At 35.0% G+C, this 23,760-nt stretch overlaps 1 protein-coding gene across 3 annotated transcripts in view; it reads right to left on the bottom strand.

The window, feature by feature from the left end:
• Positions 1-893: 893 nt before the first annotated feature.
• The window catches only part of LOC140162740 (heparan sulfate glucosamine 3-O-sulfotransferase 1-like), an 86,490-nt gene continuing 63,623 nt past the window's right edge, over positions 894-23,760 (bottom strand). For 2 of the 3 annotated variants that reach the window (XM_072186026.1, XM_072186025.1), the window contains 2 exons: positions 7,553-7,665; positions 894-4,511 (listed from right to left, as the gene is read on the bottom strand). In XM_072186026.1, coding sequence (XP_072042127.1) covers positions 3,174-4,490 — 1,317 coding nt within the window. In that variant the 5' untranslated portion in view covers positions 4,491-4,511; positions 7,553-7,665 and the 3' untranslated portion in view covers positions 894-3,173. Of the gene's footprint in view, positions 4,512-7,552; positions 7,666-9,705; positions 10,058-23,760 lie in introns of those variants that run through there. The other variant, XM_072186028.1, reaches the window with a different exon arrangement.

Raw genomic sequence — 23,760 nt, 5'->3', positions numbered from 1 at the left:
TTCTTGGCTTTCTGGTTGAAAATCGTCTGAAAAACCTTTTAGAGCTGAAATTATTGAAATCAAGGGTCTTTCAGAGCTCTATTTTGGTCAAATATAGGGGGTCTTTCGGAGCTGCGAAATCCAAAAAGGGGGGTCCTTCCGGGAGCATACCCGTATGGTCCAGCCGTATGGTCATTTGTGTAAACAAGTAAAATAGGGACTTTTGGAGCTGCCGCGAACAGTCCAAATCGAGGGTCTTTCTTGGCTTTCTGGTTGAAAATCGTCTGAAAAACCTTTTAGAGCTGAAATTATTGAAATCAAGGGTCTTTCAGAGCTCTATTTTGGTCAAATATAGGGGGTCTTTCGGAGCTGCGAAATCCAAAAAGGGGGGTCCTTCCGGGGGAGCATACCCGTACGGTCATTTGTGTTGAGTGCGCCCCGAAGGCGCAACAAAGAGGATCTATTACAAGTGCTATTCCTAGTTAGGTTAAACTTCGAGTACACATGGTATGGGTAATATCTGACAGGGTATTAGCAGACCAATAAAAGCCATAATAGTCAGAGACGTTTTTCCAATGGGCTATTCCAGAAAATAGGTGCACACCCCCTATAGAGGAGTAAATTTTCAATCAAAGAAATGTCCGGATTTCCAAGTCTGCTTTCTGAAAACGACTGGATTTCCAGTTGCCAATGTTACTGGAAAAAGCTTGGAAATCCAATCAAATGAAGGAAAAATCACGGAAATATTGAAAATGAGCTCTCAAATTGAGGATATCTGATTTTAAACTATTTTTCTGCCGGATTTTTTGCCTTTGGGCACTTAAAAGTCTGGATTTCCAACAGTCACAACTGGACAAAAAGTCCGGATATCCGAACTCCTCTATAGGGGGTGTGCATCTATTTTCTGGAATAGCCCAATCTTCAGTTCTTATACGATCCGTAGCGCAAGATACTGCGACAATGCAATGGCAAACCGTCTACCACTATGGAAAAACGCCTGAAACTACTTACTTAAACCCTTAACACATAAAGGAAGAAAATACTTTCTAAAAGACCGTAAGTCAAAACAAATTATTAATTGCAGACCTGAAATGATCTATCTCGCCGATACTGAAACTTGAACAAAAATAACCATGCCATGAAACTAAAAGTTTTGAACACGCCGAGAATAGAGCCATTATAGGCCTACGTTGGTTTCCCATAACTTGAAATCTTGTCGGGTGTCATCAAAGACACTACAAAGTGGTGACACAATGAGAAGAGTACAAAGCCATTGTCCCGGGTCTTTGTCCTTTACCAGAATCTCTATAATAAACTATTTGCCGACTTTATTTTCAACCTCATGATTTTGTTCTATATAATCTAAACAAAAGAACCACTATCCTTACAACTCTACAACTGGGTATACTGAATACATACATAAAAATATAGTCAAAATATAGTCATAAATCTACCAGTTTTGGGTAATCGCATAGTAAAATTAGTTAATAAAACAGTCAGTATCTTACAAAATACACTTTTTAAGAATGTAGAGCGCTAAAAAAAACGTGCAGAATTCTTAAGGGAATACTAGGTATTGTTGGTCGAAGCAGCCAAAAAAATTGATTTTCATTTATATCTGAATCAATATATTATTGAAAAATAACACTTTGGTGTTTTGCAAAAGTTCATTCTACAAATCATATACTTTGAAAACTTGCTTAATTTATTGTTGTTAATGAGTTATGTACGTTTTACAAAAGTGTTGTTGTTTCAGCCCTCTTTACAACATAACTCAAGAACCACAGGACCTACAAAAGTATATCTGTGATATTTGAATTCTTCTACACGCTCGCTATGAATTGAGCAATGCAATTTTTGCTAAAGTTCACTACCATTCGCAAGATGCTGTGAACTACTTTTTTTCTGCTGCTTCGACCAACAATACATCGTATATTCTTAAATGGGTGAAACACTTAATGGACCCACAGCGTTCTCATACTACGTACCAAACGAATGCATGAAAGATTGCAACTTTCTTGCATATCTGTCGCATAAAATGGTTAAAAACCCAGATTAAAATACTGTTCCAAATATACGTTTGAACTTAAACTATTTACCCGTGTTTACTAAAAATTTCCTTTTCAGAACCAAAGTTCAAAGTCACAAGTTTCTTAAAATGCATTGTTCTAGCTGGTTTTGTGTTGAAATTTGTATACAAATTGTTAATGGTTTTTCACAATTTCAAAGTAATTTTGACTTTGAAACACTTAATGGGAAGTCGCTTTAATTTATGTCAAATGAGAGCCATTTAATACTTTTTTTTGCATTGTAACTTGTTTTTGTCCAATTACTCAATTTATAAATTAATTCCAAAAACCAATTATGGGCATATACAAATAAAAGATCACAGTTATACGCACGGTATCATAGACACGTCATGCATGATGCATGTATCAAAGAAATAACCGTGGAAGATAATACCGTAAAACCTCGTCTACAAGCATACAGAGTGTTTTTGATGAAAGCTAAATTAATCCTAGGCGCTTTCCATAAACAAAATTATAACATTGTGGAGTTTGAACAAATAAATTACCGATAGGCCTACACTCGTATACAAACAACTAAATTGTAAGACCAATCTATTGTATTGTCATTTTTACGGCTGTTTCGTATTAATTTGGCTTTCATCAAAAACATATTGCTTGTAGATGAGGTTTAACGGTATTCGTACATCGTCATGATCATTAACGTCACAAACAAAAATTGTTGATCACAATATAATTATATTATAATAACCACACAATAATATTATGTAACACACACGTTTTGAACTTGATGCATTTTGACGGTCCTGTTTTAGACAAGGCAACAACAAAATTAGTATTATAGTAAAATGTTATTTACATTGACCATAAAATGTCATTTAACATTTATAAGAACAAATGATTAAACAATAAGGAGACTAAAACACCATCTTAATGTTGACAGGCAATATGTTATGAGGTGATCCTGAGATGCAGTGTCTACTTTGGCGTGACATGAATCTGTACCTTATTCGATATGCACCATAATATTGCAGAGTTAGATGAGGTAAGATTTCTTTAACGTGGTAAAAAGACACTGAACCTCAAAGTCATCTCACATCGACTAGCCTATTGAGGAGAAATGTAATGCCATGGTTGTTGTAATCTCTTCATTGTTTATCATCTTCGTTACGAACTCCATAAAGTTGTCATATTAAAATGTCTCGCTAATTCTTCATTATATGGTCGGTAAAACTCCCGTAGCTTAGCGATGACATCATCGCTTACGTCAGGATGGTCCCTTCCTTTGCTGTCACTCATACAATTCCTAAATGGTTTCTTTAAACAAAAGAAATGCTTCTCTTCATCAAAATAAAAATGATCCTTTGTAAAATAATGACGAATTCCTAAGAACTCCTCAACTTTAATCAAAGTCGGTCCCGGATCCGTGATAAAGGTCTCACCATCGAGTAACAACATTCGATCAGGTTGGTATGTTTTAAACCAATACTGCAGGTGTCTAATATACATACCTTTGTCGATGAGTAAATTGTGCGACTTGACAGTTCCGTTAGGAAACAAAACAGATTCTTGAAAAGTTTTGTGGATTTCGTATTGTCTGCCTTCATGAGATTCCAATGACTTTACTACCGCTTCTTTTGCAGCATTCACTTTAGTTCTTGTATCATTTACACTTCTTTTGTACTCCTCTTTATTTTCCAACCGTGCACAATGTCTACTATCCTTATTTTCATCACGGCAATTGATTTTAGAAGTCATATGCACAAAATCTGATATGGCACGCTTCACAGGGTCTCTCATAATAATGATAATTTTGGTGTCAGGAAGAAATGAATTAATTCTTTCCGGTATGGCATGCCCTACAAAATACCCTGGTGTTTTTTCAATAGTAACTTGCGTTTCTGTTGAATAAGGCATGTTCTCTTTATACCAATCCATTCCTTTCTTATAATTCGAATTAAAAAATTTCATCTCTTTCGTTGCCATAGCAACGTCTGGATGATAACTAAGAAAATATTTCAGTGTTGTAGTGCCGCCTTTTTTCGTACCGGAGATGACTGCTTGTGGAAAGCGTCTTTCGCAGCCTCGTTTTTCAAGTTCTTCATCTTCCATTAGAGCAAAGTACCCTTGTCTGTCTGCTGTTTTTAGGTAACAGCCAACTGGGGATCGAACCACTTTTGGCGAAAGATCAGAATTGAATTGCACTCGCGCCGAATCGCCGCCTAATAATAACAAAGTTGAAAAGAACAACAAACTAATAAGGAATACTATAATCCGCTTCATAGTACACAGGAAGCTGCTTTTCTGTATAGGAGTCCCTGATGGCCATGGGGTAATCTCCACCAGGTGAACTGCGCCGTTTGGTATGTGTCCATTTTGAGGTACTCGGTTCTTATCCGAATGCTTTCTTTCCATGATAGGATCGGAGCTATTCGGTGCCATGATGATGACGTCATCAATGCGGTTTCCTTGCACGGGAGGCATGGAACTGGTGTTGTTGTTAATCTGTAAGTAAGGAATATAAATATGTATATTAAATAAATAAATGATAAATAAATAAATAAATAAGTAAATAAATAAATAAATAAATAAATAAATAAATAAATAAATAAATAAATAAATTTAAATAAATAAATAAATAAATAAATAAATAAATAAATAAATAAATAAATAAATAAATAAATAAATAATATATTATTTTGTACCAAAAGATAATACAAACGAAAACAAATTGCACTAAAAGTAATGCTATACTTATATAAAAGAGACACATAACTTTTTGAAGAAATTAACTCAGTCAGTTGATTTGATTATGCTTTTGGTATATAATATAGGCCTGTACGCTTACTTTTTCATGAAACAGTTTCTTACTTTTGAAGTTATCTAGTTGTATAATAATGCATGTTGCTGAAACGCTATCAAAATATCATGGCTATCGAAACCAAGTGTAAGTAGACACTGGGTCTATATTAATTCTATTTTCAGATTTCCTCCACGCAATAAATCCCGGGACAATCAATTTATCGGAGAAATAAAGTAATTAAAAGTCATAATCATTATCAATAGTCTATTCTTAGTCATATCCTACCAAATCATACACGGTTTGTTTTGGCAAATTTATTTGCTTATTCGTCAAATTCATATTACAGTTAACCCAGCAAACACAAAAACGTTTTTAAAACGTTTTAAATAAGTTATATTTTGGCTTTTGGTTTAGGTAAAAACGTTTTAATAACATTAAAATGTCGGGTTATATAAAGGTCATGATAACGTTTTAAAACGTTTTGTATGAAAACACACTACAACAATATTTTTACATGTTTTAAAATTTTTTATTGTAAACTATTTTTGCAAACAGTTTTGCCAAATATTGTGTCAATACTTAAATAACATTATGTTAAAATATTTGAACCCAGCAAACACAGAAATGTTCTTAAAATGTTTTTTTCAAAACCTTTTAATAACATTTAAATATCGGGTTATATAAAGGTCATGAAAACGTTTTTAAAACGTTATTGAAAAATATTTTGGGCAAACATTTTTCCCAAAATATTTTTTCAACCCCAAAATAACATTCTGTTTAGAATGTTTTTATCAAGTTTTCAAGAATGTTTTTGGAATGTTATTAAAACGTTTTTATACCCTTTATATAACCCGACATTTAAACGTTTTCTGTAAAACATTTTTGTTTGCTGAGTAGTAGATTATCAAAAATGTTTTTTAAGGTTATGAAAACGTTTTATACTCTTAATATGTGACCGTACAGCACGAATGAGCCGTAAATGTCCTCAGTTGTATTCTGAGTTACAGTGTAAAATGGGCATGAAGGTCATATTCATAGGTATTTCTATTTGGTGCTAGTGCTACGTGTATCTCATTAAATGAGGTACACGTAGCACCAAATTGAGGTAGGGAGAGCAGGGGAGTGTTCGCCCTATTTTTTTCTGACCCGCCTAGCGATGTCAATTTTAAAGTTAGGGATGACCTGATTAGCCCATGTGAAAGCCCGAAGTCTTAGCTATATACGACCACAATCCCAGAACTATAGGCCTTACAATAGCAACAGGATAGAGCAAACAAAAAAGTTTTTCAAAGTGGCGAACTTGCCCCGTATTGGGGCAGGTTCGCCCATATGGTGGGGTAAGTTCACCCTAATCGCAAAAAAAGGTTTAAACATAGCGTAACAATAACATATTCAATGTATACATTTAGCAAGAGTATACAGGGCATTCATTCTCTTCTGGGGAATCACTAAATTTGTTGCAGGGTCGGGTCAGGATAAAATATAGGTCCAAAAGTGAGCTTAAACGTATCATGTTTACAACTTCGGGGGGATTATGGATTAGGACATAAACGGTGGTATGAGTAATACTGATACCACATAACTAAAAAACATGCTTTCCAGTAGTTTTACCTTGTTTAATGGTTTAATTATCAATATTTTGCATAATACGCTAATGGGGCATGTCCGCCCTCCAGTTTGGGGTAAGTCCGCCCGGGGAAGATATGGGGCGAACATGCCCCATCCTCAAAAGGGCGAACGTACCCCTTGTACACATTTTTGTATTTTCTTCAGGGTATGCACAATACAAATCGAATAAGGAGTTTATAATTGCATTAAATTTTTAACAAATCCCATATGTTCCAAATACAGATTTCCATTAAAACCATCTGTATTTATGTATCAATGATAATACAACATTATTAATGCAAGAAAAAATTACGTTTTGGTGTAATTTTTTTGTTTTGGCTGCAGTTCGACGAACACGTCCCTATATGTCGCGTAGCTAATATGAGATGTTTATAGTGACCTATGTCACCTAATTTTGCCATCATCAAATTCCCTGAAAGCCGTAGTGCTGAGAAACAAGGGGTGGGCGAACCTACCCCTAGGGCGAACACTCCCCGCTCTCCCCTACCTATGCATACGACCTTCATGCCCATTTTACACTGTAACTCAGAATACAATTGAGGACATTTACGGCTCATTCGTGCTGTACGGTCACATATACCCTTTATATAACCCGACATTTAAATGTTTTCTGACAACCTTTTATAACCTTTTGCGAATGATGATGTCGAAAACGTTTTGTGTTTGCTGGGAAGGTATATGCCTATCTAAGATATATATGTACTTAATCAATGCATTAAACACTATTTATTTATACGAATTTCCTTTCCTTTGACCCAGAGGCAGGCAGTTATTGTTCACTTCGTTTGTTGAAATTAGCTTTCTTTTAGCATGTCTTTTCCTTGCTTTGTCTCAAAATTTGAAGATAAAGATCAAGATCAAGATAAAAGATCAAGGAAAATAAAGCTCTTTTCTTTCAATATAGGCCAGTATAGCATGCTTATAATTTAAAGGCGTTTAGCTTCAGCTTGGGTTTTACTAGCATTTTGTTTGAACCTGGTTCCATCAGAACCCAAGCGTGTCTCCTCAAAATTAATGTCCAAGGTCTATAGCAGCTTATAGCTCAGTGCCAGAAATGGGTAAGCTATTGCACTTACCCACTTCTGGCACTGAGCAGACGAATCATTTGACTTACATCTCAGGCATCAAAGACGGGTTGGGTTGTAAAATTGCATATAGATGGCGCTGTTACGTTGCGCTAGAAACTTCTTGTAGTCTTCATCAAGTCTTGAGCAGAGTAAGTTTGATCTGGAAAAACAAAACGAAATCGCATTATATTGATGGAGAATATGGGTAATACACGCTGGTTTTTTTTATTGGTTTTTTTTTAGATTCTGTCACCCGGTAGGCCTATTTACTTTTGGGACACCCTGTATGGTGAGGATAATGAATGGTGAGGAGCGTATATCCATCCGCGTATGCTATTTATCATTTCCAAAATTTGACAATCATTGGCCATTATTTTCATTATGTTCCATATAAGTTGTAGCTTTATACAGGAACGAGTCACGAACATGTGTAAAATAAATCGGTAAACATGGTAAATGCTATCTAGGCCAATATATGCCTAGGCCATATATAGACCTTAATAGAAAGGTCCTATACAAATCGAATTGATAACAACATTCAAATGATCGATGACATACTTATCTACTCCATCTAGTCTCCCGGTGGTTAATATGCGTGATATTTCAATTGCCTGGGCGTATCATCTAGATGTTTTATGTTGGAAACCACTTTTGTTTTTGTGATTTTAATGGTCAGTTCCCCCCCATATTTTGCCAGGGGATGGTCCAAACAATCATCCCCCAATGTTGATGCCCGATAATGGGTTTATGACCAAATTAACCTCATATTTGCTCATTTTAGCCCCAAAAGTGCAAATTTTCGCACGCTTCACGCGCATTTATTCTACTTTTACACCATATTTCATCAGTTTAGCTTCAAAATACCAAAATTTTTCGCTGGATTGCGAAGAATTCGACAAGTAGCCTAAATAATTAGGACATACCGGTTATACCGTCGATCCCCTGAAGTCACATTGTAGGCCTACCGTGTTAATTGGGCATAAGATGCCAATTTGAGTAAAATCAGGCATATCCCTGGTAAAATTTAGGATATTGTTTACCCACCCACGGGTTCAGGGTTCCAAGTCCTGGGAGCTTCGTATACCCAATATTTTACGCCCACATCAGTCAAACCAACTCCCACGGCCAAACCCAGTTTCAACATCACATCTCAATCGAAAGCAAAAATACCCAGATGTTGAGAACTCAAACACATTTAGTAAAGCGCTGAGAGACAGTAACCACCTTTTCAACTGTCAATATTTTTCTTTCCCCTCATTTATCCAATGGAGAGATGGATGAACTTGAAATCAGTAGAAGGCATTTTGACATTCAAAAGCTGTATTAATCAAATTGGACTCTTTTAATTAAGTTTTATCAACTAAGCTATCATGACTATTTAGGCTACATAATGGTCGTAGCCTACCTTCAGAACAATGCGAATAATCATGATAATATATCAATTTCCATTCAAAACATTTCACAACTATATGCCACATATTATTTTAAACAGAAAACAGATGGAATGATGGAAACCGTTAATTTCCGAAAATGACTTAGAATATTATGCCGCCACATTAGAAATGACATATATTCAGAATTTTTCAAAGTATTCATTTTCAAGAAGTTTTCTGTTTCATTTGGCTGCAGTGCAAGTAGCTCTGACTAGTGCCATAAAATGTTCCAAATAAAAGTCGTATGACCAAGCACTATGCCTCTGAGCTGTCCTAATCCTGAAAGTTTGCCGTTATTTTCGCGTAATAGACTGTCCTAAATCTCTTGGACGTTTATATCACTGATTATATAAGAAATAACATTCCCAGGATCATCATAAGCAAAATGTTTGAATCACAAATTTGCCTAACACTAAAGCATCATGACGATAAACCCTTCGGCGTATCCAGGATTCAGCCCTGGGGTTTAGACATTTTGAACATCATTTTAACGGGGATACTAATACTTGCGCATGGTTGTCAACTATCACGCATTCAGCGTGAGACTCACGCATTCGGGCACTTTCTCGCGCTCTAACGCCAAGGTAGTAAAATCTCACACCAAGAGGAGTAGTAAAATCTCACAAAATCTCCCGCATCACCAAAATTGATTTTGGTTCCTCCTGCATGTGCTCTTCTTGATATCCACTCTGAAACGGAGCAGGCTTACATGGAGTATATGGTCCACGGCTATATGATCCGTTCCCCAGTTTAGAAAGGCTTCTTACCTTAGGAAGTTAGCTTCAGAATCAATGTTTATCTCATGCGATACCATAGGCACCGATACCGGTAATTTATCTCGTATTGGTAAACACAGACCAGTTAAAGAATGCCGATTATTCCACGATTTTGATCACAACATAACCTCAGATATATAAATTAGATGCTTTGTGGATATGCAGATAAATAATTATATTCCATAGGTCAAACATACAGCAAAATACATCCTACACACTGAACAAAGACGCCCACCATCAGAAGAATGAATTGCTTTCTTTGCCTAACCATGCCACAAGTTTGATAGCAAATTGCCCAAAACAACCGCACTGCCTGCCCAATTTCGGGAAACTCTCTAATTGTGTTACCCTTCCGTTTGCTGGTTATGCGCAGAAATCTTGGCTTAAAGAGATATGACGTCAATTTATCATACTGATCATGCTCAAACGAAGTATTTGTATGATTGATGATCGCTATGATGTCGTCACAGCTCTAATCAGCATTTCTTAATTGATTGAACTTGTTCGTAAACGCTATGTACTTTTTGGAACCGGAAATTTTCAGCTTGTTGGTCAATGAAATTTGTCTACTAATTATTGTCATTCGGAAGGACGCATTATATTAATTTAACTACCTGTGTCTTAACAAGCGCTAAACGATACAAACTATTTCATAAATGTCCGTACAATTTAGAACTGTTGCATGGTTAACTTAAGATTGCGGAAGGACAACTCTATCGTGTCTATGATAATATTAACATCAGCGATGAAATTTTTTAAATAGTGGAAATGAGGATTGCCGGCTCGGTAATTAAGAATTTTGATGAGTCACAAATAACAATATTTTAAATTGTAGTTAGACATATGCCTTTGACGATGAGACTTAACACAGATCTTTTAACGTGTGATTATATATTTTCGGGAATGGCTGGATATGCATATGCTTGGGTTTGAATTTCAGTAGCACAGTGTCTGTAATTTTATTAAAATACCATGAAATAAGATTAAGAAATAAATGATTTGTCATGAAGAAACCTACGCTAATAATGAGAAATTTCACCAATTATTTATTTATTTATTTATTTATGCCCTGTGTTCATTAATTAACCTTTTGTTATACTTTAATGTATCTATTCAACACTTAAACCATGCGCAAATATTTGTGAAAAAATATGAATATGAGCTATTCATGGCAATAAATTGAGATAAGATCAATTGACATTAGGCCAAATAAAAAATAAACATGTTTCACGTCCCTCCCGCTTCCGTTTTTGAGGTTTCTTTTTTATTTTTTGAAAATCAGTTGTAACTTTTCAAAACATATGTCTAGGAAGTAGATATGCTTTCTATAGCCTTGCTAATATACAAGAAACACTTTTATAAGGTTTGGTGATAGTTAGCGGGGGCCTATCTCTCAGAACAACAAATAAAAAGAGGCCTCCTCCTTTTTCCAGGCATTATTGTATACGCTAAAACAGCTCTAATTATGGGTATTTACACCGATTTTGCGATAAAAAAAAAAAGTCCCCCTTCCTCCTTTTTTTCCAAAAACCTGGACGTGAAACATGGTTTTTTTTATATTTTACTTGGCCTTAATACACCAGGCAAAAAAAAAAACTCGTAGTCATCCTTGGTGTTCAACAACCTGATAATTTTGGAATATTCTGAATGAAATATACATTTTGTTAATTGGACTTTGCTTTCTCATTATCTGTTCGTGAAAATCGAGCAAGAATTGACCAAGATATGCGCCTCCAAACCCGCAAACCCCAAAATCAAAAGTTGCAATTTCAACGATTTTCAATGGGAACGCATCGTTTTGCACACAAGCACCAGGGCCAATCAATAAAAACACACAAATTGCAACTTTTGATTTTGGGGTTTGCGGGTTTGGAGGCGCATATCTTGCTCAATTCTTGCTCGATTTTCACGAACAGGGTGTCAAATGAGAACGCAAAGTCCAATTAACAAAATGTATATTTCAGAATAATCCAAAATTATCAGGTTGATGAACAGTAAGGATGACTAGTATAACTGATTAGTTTCTTTTTGTGCCTGGTGTATAGATAAAACTATTGGCACAATGGCCATGATGGCACCTATTATTTTGATTTCCGTATAAAGCGGCCTGTACCGCACAAAATAGGCGTTTACAAGTGACCTTATGCAGTTATTTACGCTTTTACATGCCTACGCGAATTTAAAAATAGCAATTATATCTTTACCCGCCATCTCTTAACTCTCTTTCCCACATATCGCATAAGAATGCACTTAACTTAACCACTCATTGCGTCCCTTTCACGAATAAACAATACAATGGTCTGTATAATGTAGATATAATGAATACAAAAATTGAACAATATTTGCCTTGTTGAGTTCAGGTGGTGTTTACAATCATTTTATACCGCAGTTAAAAACCAATATCGCAATTTATCAAAAATTTAAGTGATAAATAAATAAAGTTTAAATGAGTTATTGAAGGGTAGAGTGGCTATTTATATTGATCTTGATCATGACTAATAGTGCAATTATTTTGTGTGTTTTCGTGTTAGGGCATTGACCCATATCCACAGGACCACTATATTTTTACCACGGTTATTTTTTCTCCCTCCATGGTGTAAATTTGGATGTTTAGAAACATGACACATCTGGAACTGTGTAAAGATAAAGTTACCGAAAGTTCACGAGAGTTTGCGAGATAGCGTTTTCTCTTGAAGCCAAAACTTCAGATACGCACACACGTTGCAAAGAAACATGTTGTTGCAGTTGCTCCTGAAGTAGGCTATATAAATAGATTTGAGTCGAAAGCAAGGTTCGGAAATCAAAAAATAAAACAAACCAAAACATTGGTATAAGGAAGTTTATTTAATTTTTCTCACATTTAATTGCAAACCATGGTTTGAAAATATAAAAGAGTCCGGATTATAAAATCTTGCTCCCTGAATTAAATGTTATTTCTTGCAAGTACCAAGTGAAGCCAAATTTGCAAAGTATCTCAGTTTGAAAATATATTAAAAGAGTCCGGATTAAGGTTAGAGTGCTCCCTGAATTAAGACATACACCTTGCTGATTAAAAGTGATGTCGCCTTCAGAAATACTTTCTCAATTTTTAAGGCAAAAAAATGTATGTATGCGTATATAATACCTAGTTATGAAATAAAAGATAAATATGTTATTATGTTATTTGTAAGTACCAAGCGAAGCCAAATGTCTGGTAACTGAATACCCCCTTCACAGCGTAAGTATATCATAGCACGTAGCAATAACACACGGAAATGATATGGCGATTAGATTTGATAGTATCTGACTGGAGGCAAAATGGCTTCACATGGTACAACTTGATAACATTTTCACCAAAAGTAAATGCAGAGCTCTAAAGACATAAACACGATAAATGGTTCAATAAAAAATAACTTTAATATGAGAATAATTTAAAATTAGACTTCCAACTCAACTTGATGAATTTGATGACACTAGATGTAATTTCGTGTATCGCGTGTCGAAAAGAAATCGGAATACCAAATAAATATGAATGTCAGTCATTTGATTACTTTGAAATATGGGCAAGCAAATCTGAGATCATATCAAGCAATTGTATAGCCTACATACAAAAACTATACATACCATTATGGAATGAAATACATGGGCGCTAAATTTAGTCCCACACATTACAGGTAATAAAACGAAATTTATATGCGTGTAGGTATATTTATGTTTGTATGACAACTGACAATAACATGCAATAACATGGATAATGTAGTTTACTCTGTAGATATCTTGTGCCACATGCTCTAGTTCGAATTCTAACCATATATAAATCAAATATTTATCACTAGGATCCACAACATGCACATCTATCAGGGCACAGTTATTTAAGCCCAATACATTTGCACATTCATTGAATGACCTTTGACAGTTTGGGTACAAAAACTCAAACTCTACAACTTGAGGTCAAATTTTGTACTATGATTGCTTAATTGAGGTTATTGAACTACACCATTGGGATGAGGCCATTGTGATCCATAGTGTATGTAGGTAGAGCTCGAAGGATAACTTGCAATTATTTTGCTGGCACACAGAAGCATTCAAACATGTCACGTATTTTGACAGTTAAGATTATCTAACCAACACGTCCGACTGAGTTCACCGTCTAGAAATGTTTACTCGATCTACAGACTATAATTTAAAATGATTGGTGCCCATCATTTGTGTATGTTATTGAAAAGTCTGCCTCTTCCAAATGCAACATTGGATACCAGAATATGATAAAGTCTGCACAGAAAGTAACGCAGCTGTTATAAATACGTCTATAGCTTCAGAACTAATAACTGTTTTCTCAATATTTCAACATAAAAAGAAGGATGGTTTATTTCCGCGCAATTTGATACCCTATTTTGTACAAATTTGACAAAATGGGGCATCAAATTGCGCGTAAATAAATCATCCTGCTTTCTGTTGAAATATTGTGGAAACAGATATTAGTTCTTAAGTTATAGGCGTATTTATAACAGCTGCGTTACTTTTTGTGCAGTCTACAATTTTTTTGGTGATATGTTGAATTTTGATGTGTCAGACTCATCCATTATCAACGAAAACTGATGGATACCAATCATTTTGATACAGCTTAAAAATGGTATTATGTTTTCTAAGATTCTCTAGATAAAATCAAAGGTCTCGCTTGGTTATAGCTCATGGTTTCTCAAATCGTCTCACAAATCCATTAATTCTCATTTCTCAGAAAGGGTTCTAAAATCTGTCCTCTATGGAAATCTCAACGGTTCTTAAATTAACTAACTAAAACGGTTCTTTAACTAACTAAAACATGTAAAAGGGCTCTATAAAGCCCAAAAAATTATTACTACAAAGGGTAAAATTGAAATGTTTTTTTCAGTTAAAGAACCTTTGTCTTGAAGGTTCCATATTGAGGAAAAGTTCTTTAAGGCCTTTTAGCACCTTTATTCAGAGAGTGTACAACTAAAACATGATAACACTTAAAAAGGTGTTCAAGTTCAACTTGAACTTGAACTTAAAAGGTGTAAAAATCGGCAATAAATGAAAACTGCACAATCTTATGGCCCCAAACCGCGATTTAATGTGAGCAAAATAAGAACTTTGTATGCATGGCATACTTCAAAAGTTGTTTTAGTCGTTGTATTACGATGAAGGAATCGAAACATGTTAAAGTTAATGAACTGTGTCGAGTGCCCAACGGCAAAGTCCGAGTTAATTGTTTACCAAATCCCAAGCTGGACATGAACATGAACTTAAACAATGCATGCGGTTTCTTGGGTGCTGGACAATGCTTTACAGCAAACAGCGCGTGTTTTAATTGAAAATCTAACAAAGACGGATTTCGGACTTCAAATTAAAATTTCAGCATTTGGCCCTATATATGTGGTAACTTGTATACTAGTTGCATTATAAATTATAATTGTTGCCATAAATTTACGCTTATTGTAAACACTTGAGTTACATTGTAATAATATTTTGTTGAAAAAATAGGAAGACGAAAGTGGTCAGTGCTCAACCACAAGGGAGCTTGATATTAAGATTAAACAATTTTATTAAATTCGGCTGATATTACATGATGTTGTCAAAAACTCGACATCACGTTATATCAGCAGAGTTAAAAAATTTGTTTATTGTTATTTATTTATTTATTTATTTTTATTTTTATTTTTATTTTTATTTTTATTTTTATTTTTATTTTTATTTTTATTTTTATTTTTATTTTTATTTTTATTTTTATTTTTATTTTTATAATAATAATAATAATAATTATTATTATTATTATCATCATCATCATCACTATTCAAAGCTTCAAAAATGCAGACTAGGCCTACTTTGACATCCTTTCTGCGGATTGCGTGGAGCTCAAATTAGATTCCATGGATTTATATCAACTTTGAAGTTAAACTAGTCAAGCCGTCACTTGAAAAGCAATTACCACATTTTGCTGTAACATATTTCCGATCATATTCGACATATTATGTGATCCCTTACTTAAAGGCTCACTTAAGGACATCAGGAATTGACCCTTAACTTGCTATTGCTATTAAATATCACACAGCAGGAACATGTAGGATGTCATAATTTAATGGTGGGAACGTGGATTTGATCGGAAGAGCATGGGAGTTATAGGGAACACTCAGAGGAACACTCAGTGAACCAACAATTCGATGACGTCCTAAAAACGAGAGTGTTTTCAGTATTATTAGGTAGACCTCCGTCCATATACGATTTCCGCTGATATTTCTGAGGAAGGAATAACTTGGGCCATGATGTTTCGGGCTAGTGTATTTAGAGGGATTTCCAATTCGTTACACAACTTGAAGACATTCTGACATGAAGGATTCAAAATCATTTTCTGAAGGTTGATAATTCTACCACTGAGACTTTCGGAACTTATATTTCGGAATTGCAGCTGCATTCATCGGTGCGATCATTACTATTAAATTTTGAGTGTATGTGGTCCAATTAACTGCTCAGTATTCATGGTATTGTACGTTTATGTTACCTGCAACAACGCGCATGACCTGCTTTATTGAATACATATGACACACAAAAACGATGCATTCCCACCATACTGCAGTTACTGTCCGTTTTCCTATACACAATAGGGGCCTACACAGTGCTCTTACCATTGACGCGTAACCTCTACAAATAGTGTATGATAGAAGTATGGGTAATTGCCTAGTTAACGTCGCTGTGTGAAAAATAACCGGCCAATATTAAAAGTACTCCTCTAAAATTCTAGAAAATATAGTTTTGTAACATGTCCTAAATTTTTAGTTAATTTAGATGTTTGGAAATATTCGCACTTTGGTGTTTTAGTGTATGTTATAGGTAATAGTACATTGCCTAGTTAACGTCGCTGTGTGAAAAATAACCGGCCAATATTAAAAGTACTCTTCTGAAATTCTAGAAAATATAGTTTTGTAACATGGCCTAAATTTTTAGCTAATTTAGGTGTTTTAGGATATCTAAACGACAGAAAACACCAAAAAATATGAAGAAATTATTTCCAAACCGTGTTACGGCCCACAGCCATTATGTTTCTCATTTTCAAGAATGTGGTTAACAATATGCACAGTATTGTCTCATTTCGTGAACAAAGGCCACACAGTAATTGTTACCTTGCATTTGCTTTATAATCGTTCACCCAACTGAAACTATAATACCAGCTCATTGCTCATCACACAGGTAAAACAGACACATGTGTGTGTGGATTTAACCAGAGAAGATCTGATGTAACATAGTTGAGCTATTTTCAATGAGTGTTATCTTGGTTTAATAGCTTTTAATGGGGTTTAAGTCCTGCAAAGGTCGTGATGAATTCTACTGTAGACATGACAGCATCATGCAACAAAGTGGTCCAACAAAATTGATCTAAACGAAATGAAAGCTAATGAAGTATAGGAAAAGTTGGCTACTGCTCATGAAAATATCAACATGGCATTGAACAGGAACAAACTTGTGACAAATAATATTGTCGTACATATATTTATAAATATTTGACCTTGAAACTTAGACACGACACAATTCCGCGGGACAAAGTTCTTACCCCTATTTTATGCAATACTGAATCTTGCATTCACTGGCTATTTACTCACGTCTTACAAAAATAAGGTTAATTTTAATAATAACTTAGGTAGATGTGGGTCATTCACTATGGACCGTATTAAATGACCTCATCCCAATGGCATAGTTCAATAGCCTCAATGAAACAACCATAGTGCAAAATTTGACCTCAAGTTGCAGAGTTCGAGTTTTTGTACCCAATTTTTCAAAGGTCGTTCAATGAATGTGCAAATGTATTGGGGTTAAAGAACTGCACACTGATGGATGAGCATGTTGTGGATCCTGCTGATTGAGCTATATAATCTGGATGTTAGATTGTGTGTCCATATGTGCCAGACCATAGACTCTTCAGAGTCTATGGCCAGACACACTCAGGAAACAGTAGGGCCTAAGTGTCCATAGGGTCTGTGAGTTGTCTGACCCGTTATTCCCGTTAGCCTATATCCATGACAAACCATGATTAACCATGATAACACGACCTATCCATGTCCTTTAGTCCGGCCAAACTGCTCATTGACTTACTAAAATGATATTGAAGTTCAACATCACGTAGAATACGCGAATTCGGGTATCAGTGTGTGTATACTACATGTATAATATACTGCGCCAATAAAGTATCCTTACACTTGGAAAAATAATCACAATTTCAAACCTGAACAATATTGGGGTAAATTTGTTTTTTTTAATAGATGCACTATCTCATCCTGCACATTATGACACCACATTGAATCCAATGTGACTTCAAGAAGCAAAGTTACAAGCATTTGAATAGACGAAGGTCCCGTTTTAAAAGTGACAAACTGTCCTATACAAGGCGCAAACAGATTCCAACAAGCGAAACAAAGAGACAACACAGTTTCTTCAATGAATCATTATTTAAAGCAGTTTTTATTTAAGTTTTTGCTTCTCTGTACTTTTCATAACTTTCATTTTATTTGCCAGTTCTTTTGTTTCAGTTTTCTTTTGTTCCTTTTGTTTTAAATTAAAGCCAAACGCATAAATTAGCCATTCCCCACTCTCAAACCAGATGTCTAGTCTGTGGAGTTTTGAATCTAGGTCAGTTTGAGTTTGTCACTTTTAAAACTGCACCTTCGTCTAATCAAATGCTTGTAACTTTGCTTCTTGAAGTCACACTGGATTCAATGTGGTGTCATAATGTGCAGGATTAGATAGTGCATCTATTAAAAAAACAAATTTACACCAATATTGTTCAGTTTGGAAATTGTGATTATTTTTCCAACTGTAATGATACTTTATTGGCGCAGATTATGTTATAGACCTATATAAAACTGTGCTCAAAATTTAAATAATATCCTGGATGCCCTACATTTATATACTATGTTTTGCTTTGTTTTTAATTCCTTTGTTTGATGAAGAAGAAAACTTTGGGCTGTGACCACTCGTTTCAAAATGAAAAAAGTAATAAGTACAAATTTAATCAATAATTAATAATTAATAATCTTAAACAGTAGGTCTAAACTAAGAATAAATTGTGAAGGGCCTTAATATTATTTACTTCAATAAAATATTCATGGGTAGAAAAATAATAAATATGCATTTGCCTCTCTTCACTCATGTTATTGTGAAATAGTACGTATATGAATGGTTGAGTTGGTTTTTAAAAAAATCCGGCCGGCTGTACCACCAGATTTTAGGCTTGGGAGGGTAACACAACAATCTATTTTTTTTGGCCTAATACAACTGTTGTCAAGTTATAGGAATAATAAAGATCAAATATCGACTTCTAAAAAATGCTTGGAGTTGCGTTCAGATTGTCAAAGCCAAAATTAATTTCAATGTCCAAAACATTCGTAAAATAAAGAACATGTTTTACAACGTTCAATAACTAAAGCCTTGCAATCTCAATATGTTGTGCCTACTAAGAAAAAATGGCCTAAAAACCTTTGTACACGGAAGCACGTTCTTTTAAAGGACTGTTCTTGTTATCTTAACAAATAAATTACTAGTACGCCCCCGGGAGTACGCCTAAAGTCATGAAAGTGTATGGTCGTGTGTCTTGAGCTCGCCACCAAAAAAAAGTGGCGACGTTACATTTTGCCAAAGTCGACTCAAAACAAATGATGATATCGCTGTCAAATATGAAGTTATTGTCATGCTTGTGGTATCATTTTATTGCTAAATAAAATGCACTTTCAACCCTGTAAAAAGAAATACTTGAACTTTTTTAATACTAACACTGTGCTTTATAGAATTCAGAATGGGCAGGGTGGCGGTGGTGGGGGATGTGGTGGTGGGGGATGTGGTACACACAAACTCTATGGGATTGGTATTTTTAGTGCGTAATCTGCTTCTGTAAAGGCTGTAAATTGGATTTGGACTCTATTTAGCATCTAAAAGACTCATGGCCTTACAGCTAAACAATTCTACTAATTGTTTTTAATCACTGATTGGTTTAGTCTAGAAAATACAAACTTTTCCATACAAAACTACCCGTTGTCATATTAAACACTGTAGTAAGTAATGCAGAGGTCTTCAAAATCTAAAAGTTACTGTAAAATTTTAATTACTTATCCTATCATAGTCAAAGTATAGATTTTCTGAAGGGAAATTTGACGAGGAATCTAAATATGGACATATTTTTTCTGTATGGGTTAGGGGAAAATGTTTAAGTTCAAAATATGTTGAATTGTAAAAAATCTAACATACTTTGGGACACCCTATATTCCGAGATTACCAAACAGCTGTGATTTCGGTTTCTTCCAAAGTCAGTTGGCTCTCCATATCCTCTAACCAAATGAATGTTCTTTACTTCCAGTTTATTAATTTAAGTTGGTAATAAGCAATGCACTGAGTGACCCATTTTTATCAAAATCTTTTTTATTCCACCCTGTATAACTTGCAGGACACCCTGTATAATGAGTTGAAATGTATATATTTGAATTGCTTATGCCTTCAGCTTTCCAAAAATGTATACTTTTGCTAGTTTAAGGTTGATGATTGTCGAGATAATCTAATTAGAAACCCGGTTGGTGTAAAAATTCATAATATATGTCATGTAACGCTAAGGGTGGCGAGTTCAGGACACACGGCCGTATCTATGAAAAAAGATTATAAATATTGTCACTTCCATCAATGAAATGGCACCAATAATGCACCACTTATAGGCCTACCACTATTCTATACAAAAATGAAAAGGATTTGATAGATCTCTCGCCTTTCAAAAAATCATTAAAATACTAAAACCACATAGTCCGACGAGTAGGACCTGTTTTTTTCTTGACTCTGATCGCTCAAGAAAGACAAATCACAAAATCCACTAACCGCTCCTCCCGATAATGGCGGCGCGGTCACTGGACTTTCGCGATTCGTCTTTCTTGCGCCATGTGACGTGAGATAGTGATCATAGTCTAAGCTGAGTATAGTCTGGTAACTTAGAAAAAAAGGTCCTACTCGTCGGACTAAATCCATTTTATAGGTGCATATTTTACAGATTTATGCTAAAATCTCCGACTGTGCCGCGAAAGAAGAAAAGCTATTTAACATAATAATGCCGGGCAATAATGAAAAGCTTATAGATCTATTTTGTCTATCATGTGTCTATATACGCCTGCTGCTTAACATTCCAGAAAGATACAGCACTTTAAAAAGTCTTTCAAACCTACTCATTCATTCGTATCGAAAATACAAAACATGACACTTTTTCATTCTAAGCAGACCAATAATATACAGACGGAAAATAAAGAAAACAAAGTTGGACAATTTCGCGCACTAACGGAACTATGTGAAATTTTTGACCCGTATCAGGCCAGATTTTTCGATTCGTAAAAGACCCTGTAAAAGATCAGAACTTATTACCAAAAAACAAATTCTCTGAACAATGGAGCTATTGTCGAATATAGACTAGTATTATTTTATACGGCTTATAACTTTTTATTCCCAAAAATACAACAAATGCTATACATGTACATGCATGGAAATTGACAACTCGCTCTTCATTATGTAGACCTATATCCAAAGTAATTCTAGTATACATGTATCTATCCCTCTTGTTGATAGCAAAGAGATTTACAAAACATGATCAAGTTCTACATGTTGTAAAATGGAGCAGGCCTTCGTCTCAATAATCGTGTCTTATACCTATTGTGTCTTGAAATAATACCGTAAAACTTCGTCTACAAGCATATAAAGAGTAATTATTGAAAGCTTTTAAGTGATACGAAAGTAACGAAACAGCCGTACAATACAATAGATCGGTCTTATAATAATACTTCTTTGTATGTACGCTTGTATCAATGCATTCGCTTAAACTCCACAATGTTATAATTTTGTGGATGGAGGGCGCCTGGATTAGCTTTCATCAAACGCAATCTATTATGCTTGTAGACGAGATTTTACGGTATAAATAGTATGTCTTCAACAATAAGATAACGTAAGAAATCGAATGTGTCTTTTCTGACAACACTGTCTTCTGCTGAGACATATTAATCTGCTCGGTGCCAGAAGTGGGTAAGTACAATAGCTGTCCCCCTGTGAACAGTTGGCAATTACACAGTATTACTGGACTCATCTACACATGCATGGCAGCTACACGTGGCAGCTGAATTACGACTGCTCGGTGCCAGAAGTGGGTAAGTGCAATAGCTGCCATGTGTAGCTGCCATGTGTAGATGAGTACAATAATACTATGTAATTGCCAACTGTTCACAGGGGGCAGCTATTGCACTTACCCACTTCTGGCACTGAGCAGTCGATTTTAAGTTTTGTATTGTTGACGAATGTCCATTCCATTTGCAAGACACTTAATTGCCTGAAGCGTCACAAGAGTCTGGAAGAAAGTTTTGACTAACATTTACCAAAAATGATTCGGTATATAGATCAAGAGGCAATTAAAGAACTTATTTATGTGCATAATCACATACTGATATTGTCCTTTTATTCACCAAGGTTAAAATAATTCAATCTTTCAAAAGCTTGAAAAGATGACCAATATTATTGAAGTATTGATTTGATCGTCATGGCATGGCCTCGTCAAGTCGGCAAGAAGTCACATACAAATGTACATAATATGGACATACATACAACTATATATTAGTCAGAACTGAATTCTTTAACCAAAAATCGTGTTCTTTTTATATATTTCTATCATGCAGGCTTATATCATTCAAAATGTCTTTATTCAAACACGACAATGTATACACTATGTCCAGGTGCGTACATACAGAACTTCAGTGGGATAAGAAAGCCTATAGAAAGGATTATGAAACGTGTTGAAGCTTAATAAACGGAATAAATTCGGGTTTTTTTAAAGCTGAAATGGTCACATTTTCGATACCCGGGCGCGCGCCCGTTTAAAAAGGGTTATACGCTACTGACGTCCTTTTGCATATTTGCAAGATGTGTAATTGTATGGTTATAGAAATTGTATGTTTGATCATAAATGATTTGACCACACATCCCGTAAGTTTACCTTCTGCCATATTCAGGCGGAAACTATATATGATATAAGAATAATGGAAAACATTACACAGTATATACACAACATTATACAAAATTTCTATTTGCATGCAGATTACAGACATTGGGAAAAGAGGAAAGGCAAATACTAAATAGTACCTCAAAAAACAAAACTGCAGCTGAAGTGCTTCCGATCCTGATCATGCACTCAAATAGTCCGGGGTGTCTCCCTGAGTTAAAGATATACGGGGATTTGCTATTGGTTTTGGGTACTTTTCAGCGATTTTGGTGTATCGATTGGGTTTCAATCTAAGACTAGTATAGTAATAGTTTATACTATTCTCAGGTTTCAATGGAGCCCACTTGGGTGCATTGGCCCCTAAAAGAGCCCAGTTATATAGGTCAAATTTGGGTGTTGTGGGTGTTTTTATATGAAAATTGGTATACTGATGGGTGACAAAACAGCAAAAAGTAGGTACAGAGAAAGACAGCATCCGAAAGTCCGTGCAGCACATCCCCAGGTGGTTAATATTTAAACAGTGTGTAAATATTCATCATTATGCTGTACAGTATTTCAATTTCGAGTTTCAAGTCTTTTCACCACAAATTGAAAAAGAAATCTGATCACTTTTTTATTGCTCAGTTTCATTATTTTCTGATTTCTTAACCAAGACACGTAAACTGCTTTAAACCCGAGACTATTTAAATCTAAAGTAGGCATATCAATACCAGAATATAATAACGCCTCTTGTATGTCATGTATGTAGCCATCACTTTGTGTCTTGTTAAAGTTTGAGCTGTCTTGCGTTGCTATGTGTGTTTTACACGAGGACGTGTCTGAGATTTGTTTCTTCTTCAATCTGATTAGGATATCACAAGACATTTCTAACAATGCAATACATCTCATCTGCTAAGACACCATTGCTGTTACAAGTGACATGGTTGAAGATTCGATTCAGTAATGCCATATCAGCGCCATAACATTAGGCTAATTTCTCACAATATGATAGCACAAGACATTTCTAACAATATGATAGCACAAGACATTTCTAACAATGTGATAGCACAAGA

This window comes from Amphiura filiformis, chromosome 10 (assembly GCF_039555335.1).
Source record: "Amphiura filiformis chromosome 10, Afil_fr2py, whole genome shotgun sequence".
NCBI lineage: Eukaryota > Metazoa > Echinodermata > Ophiuroidea > Amphilepidida > Amphiuridae > Amphiura > Amphiura filiformis.
Note: the sequence above shows the minus strand (reverse complement) of the source record. Positions and strands in the feature narration are given on the sequence as shown.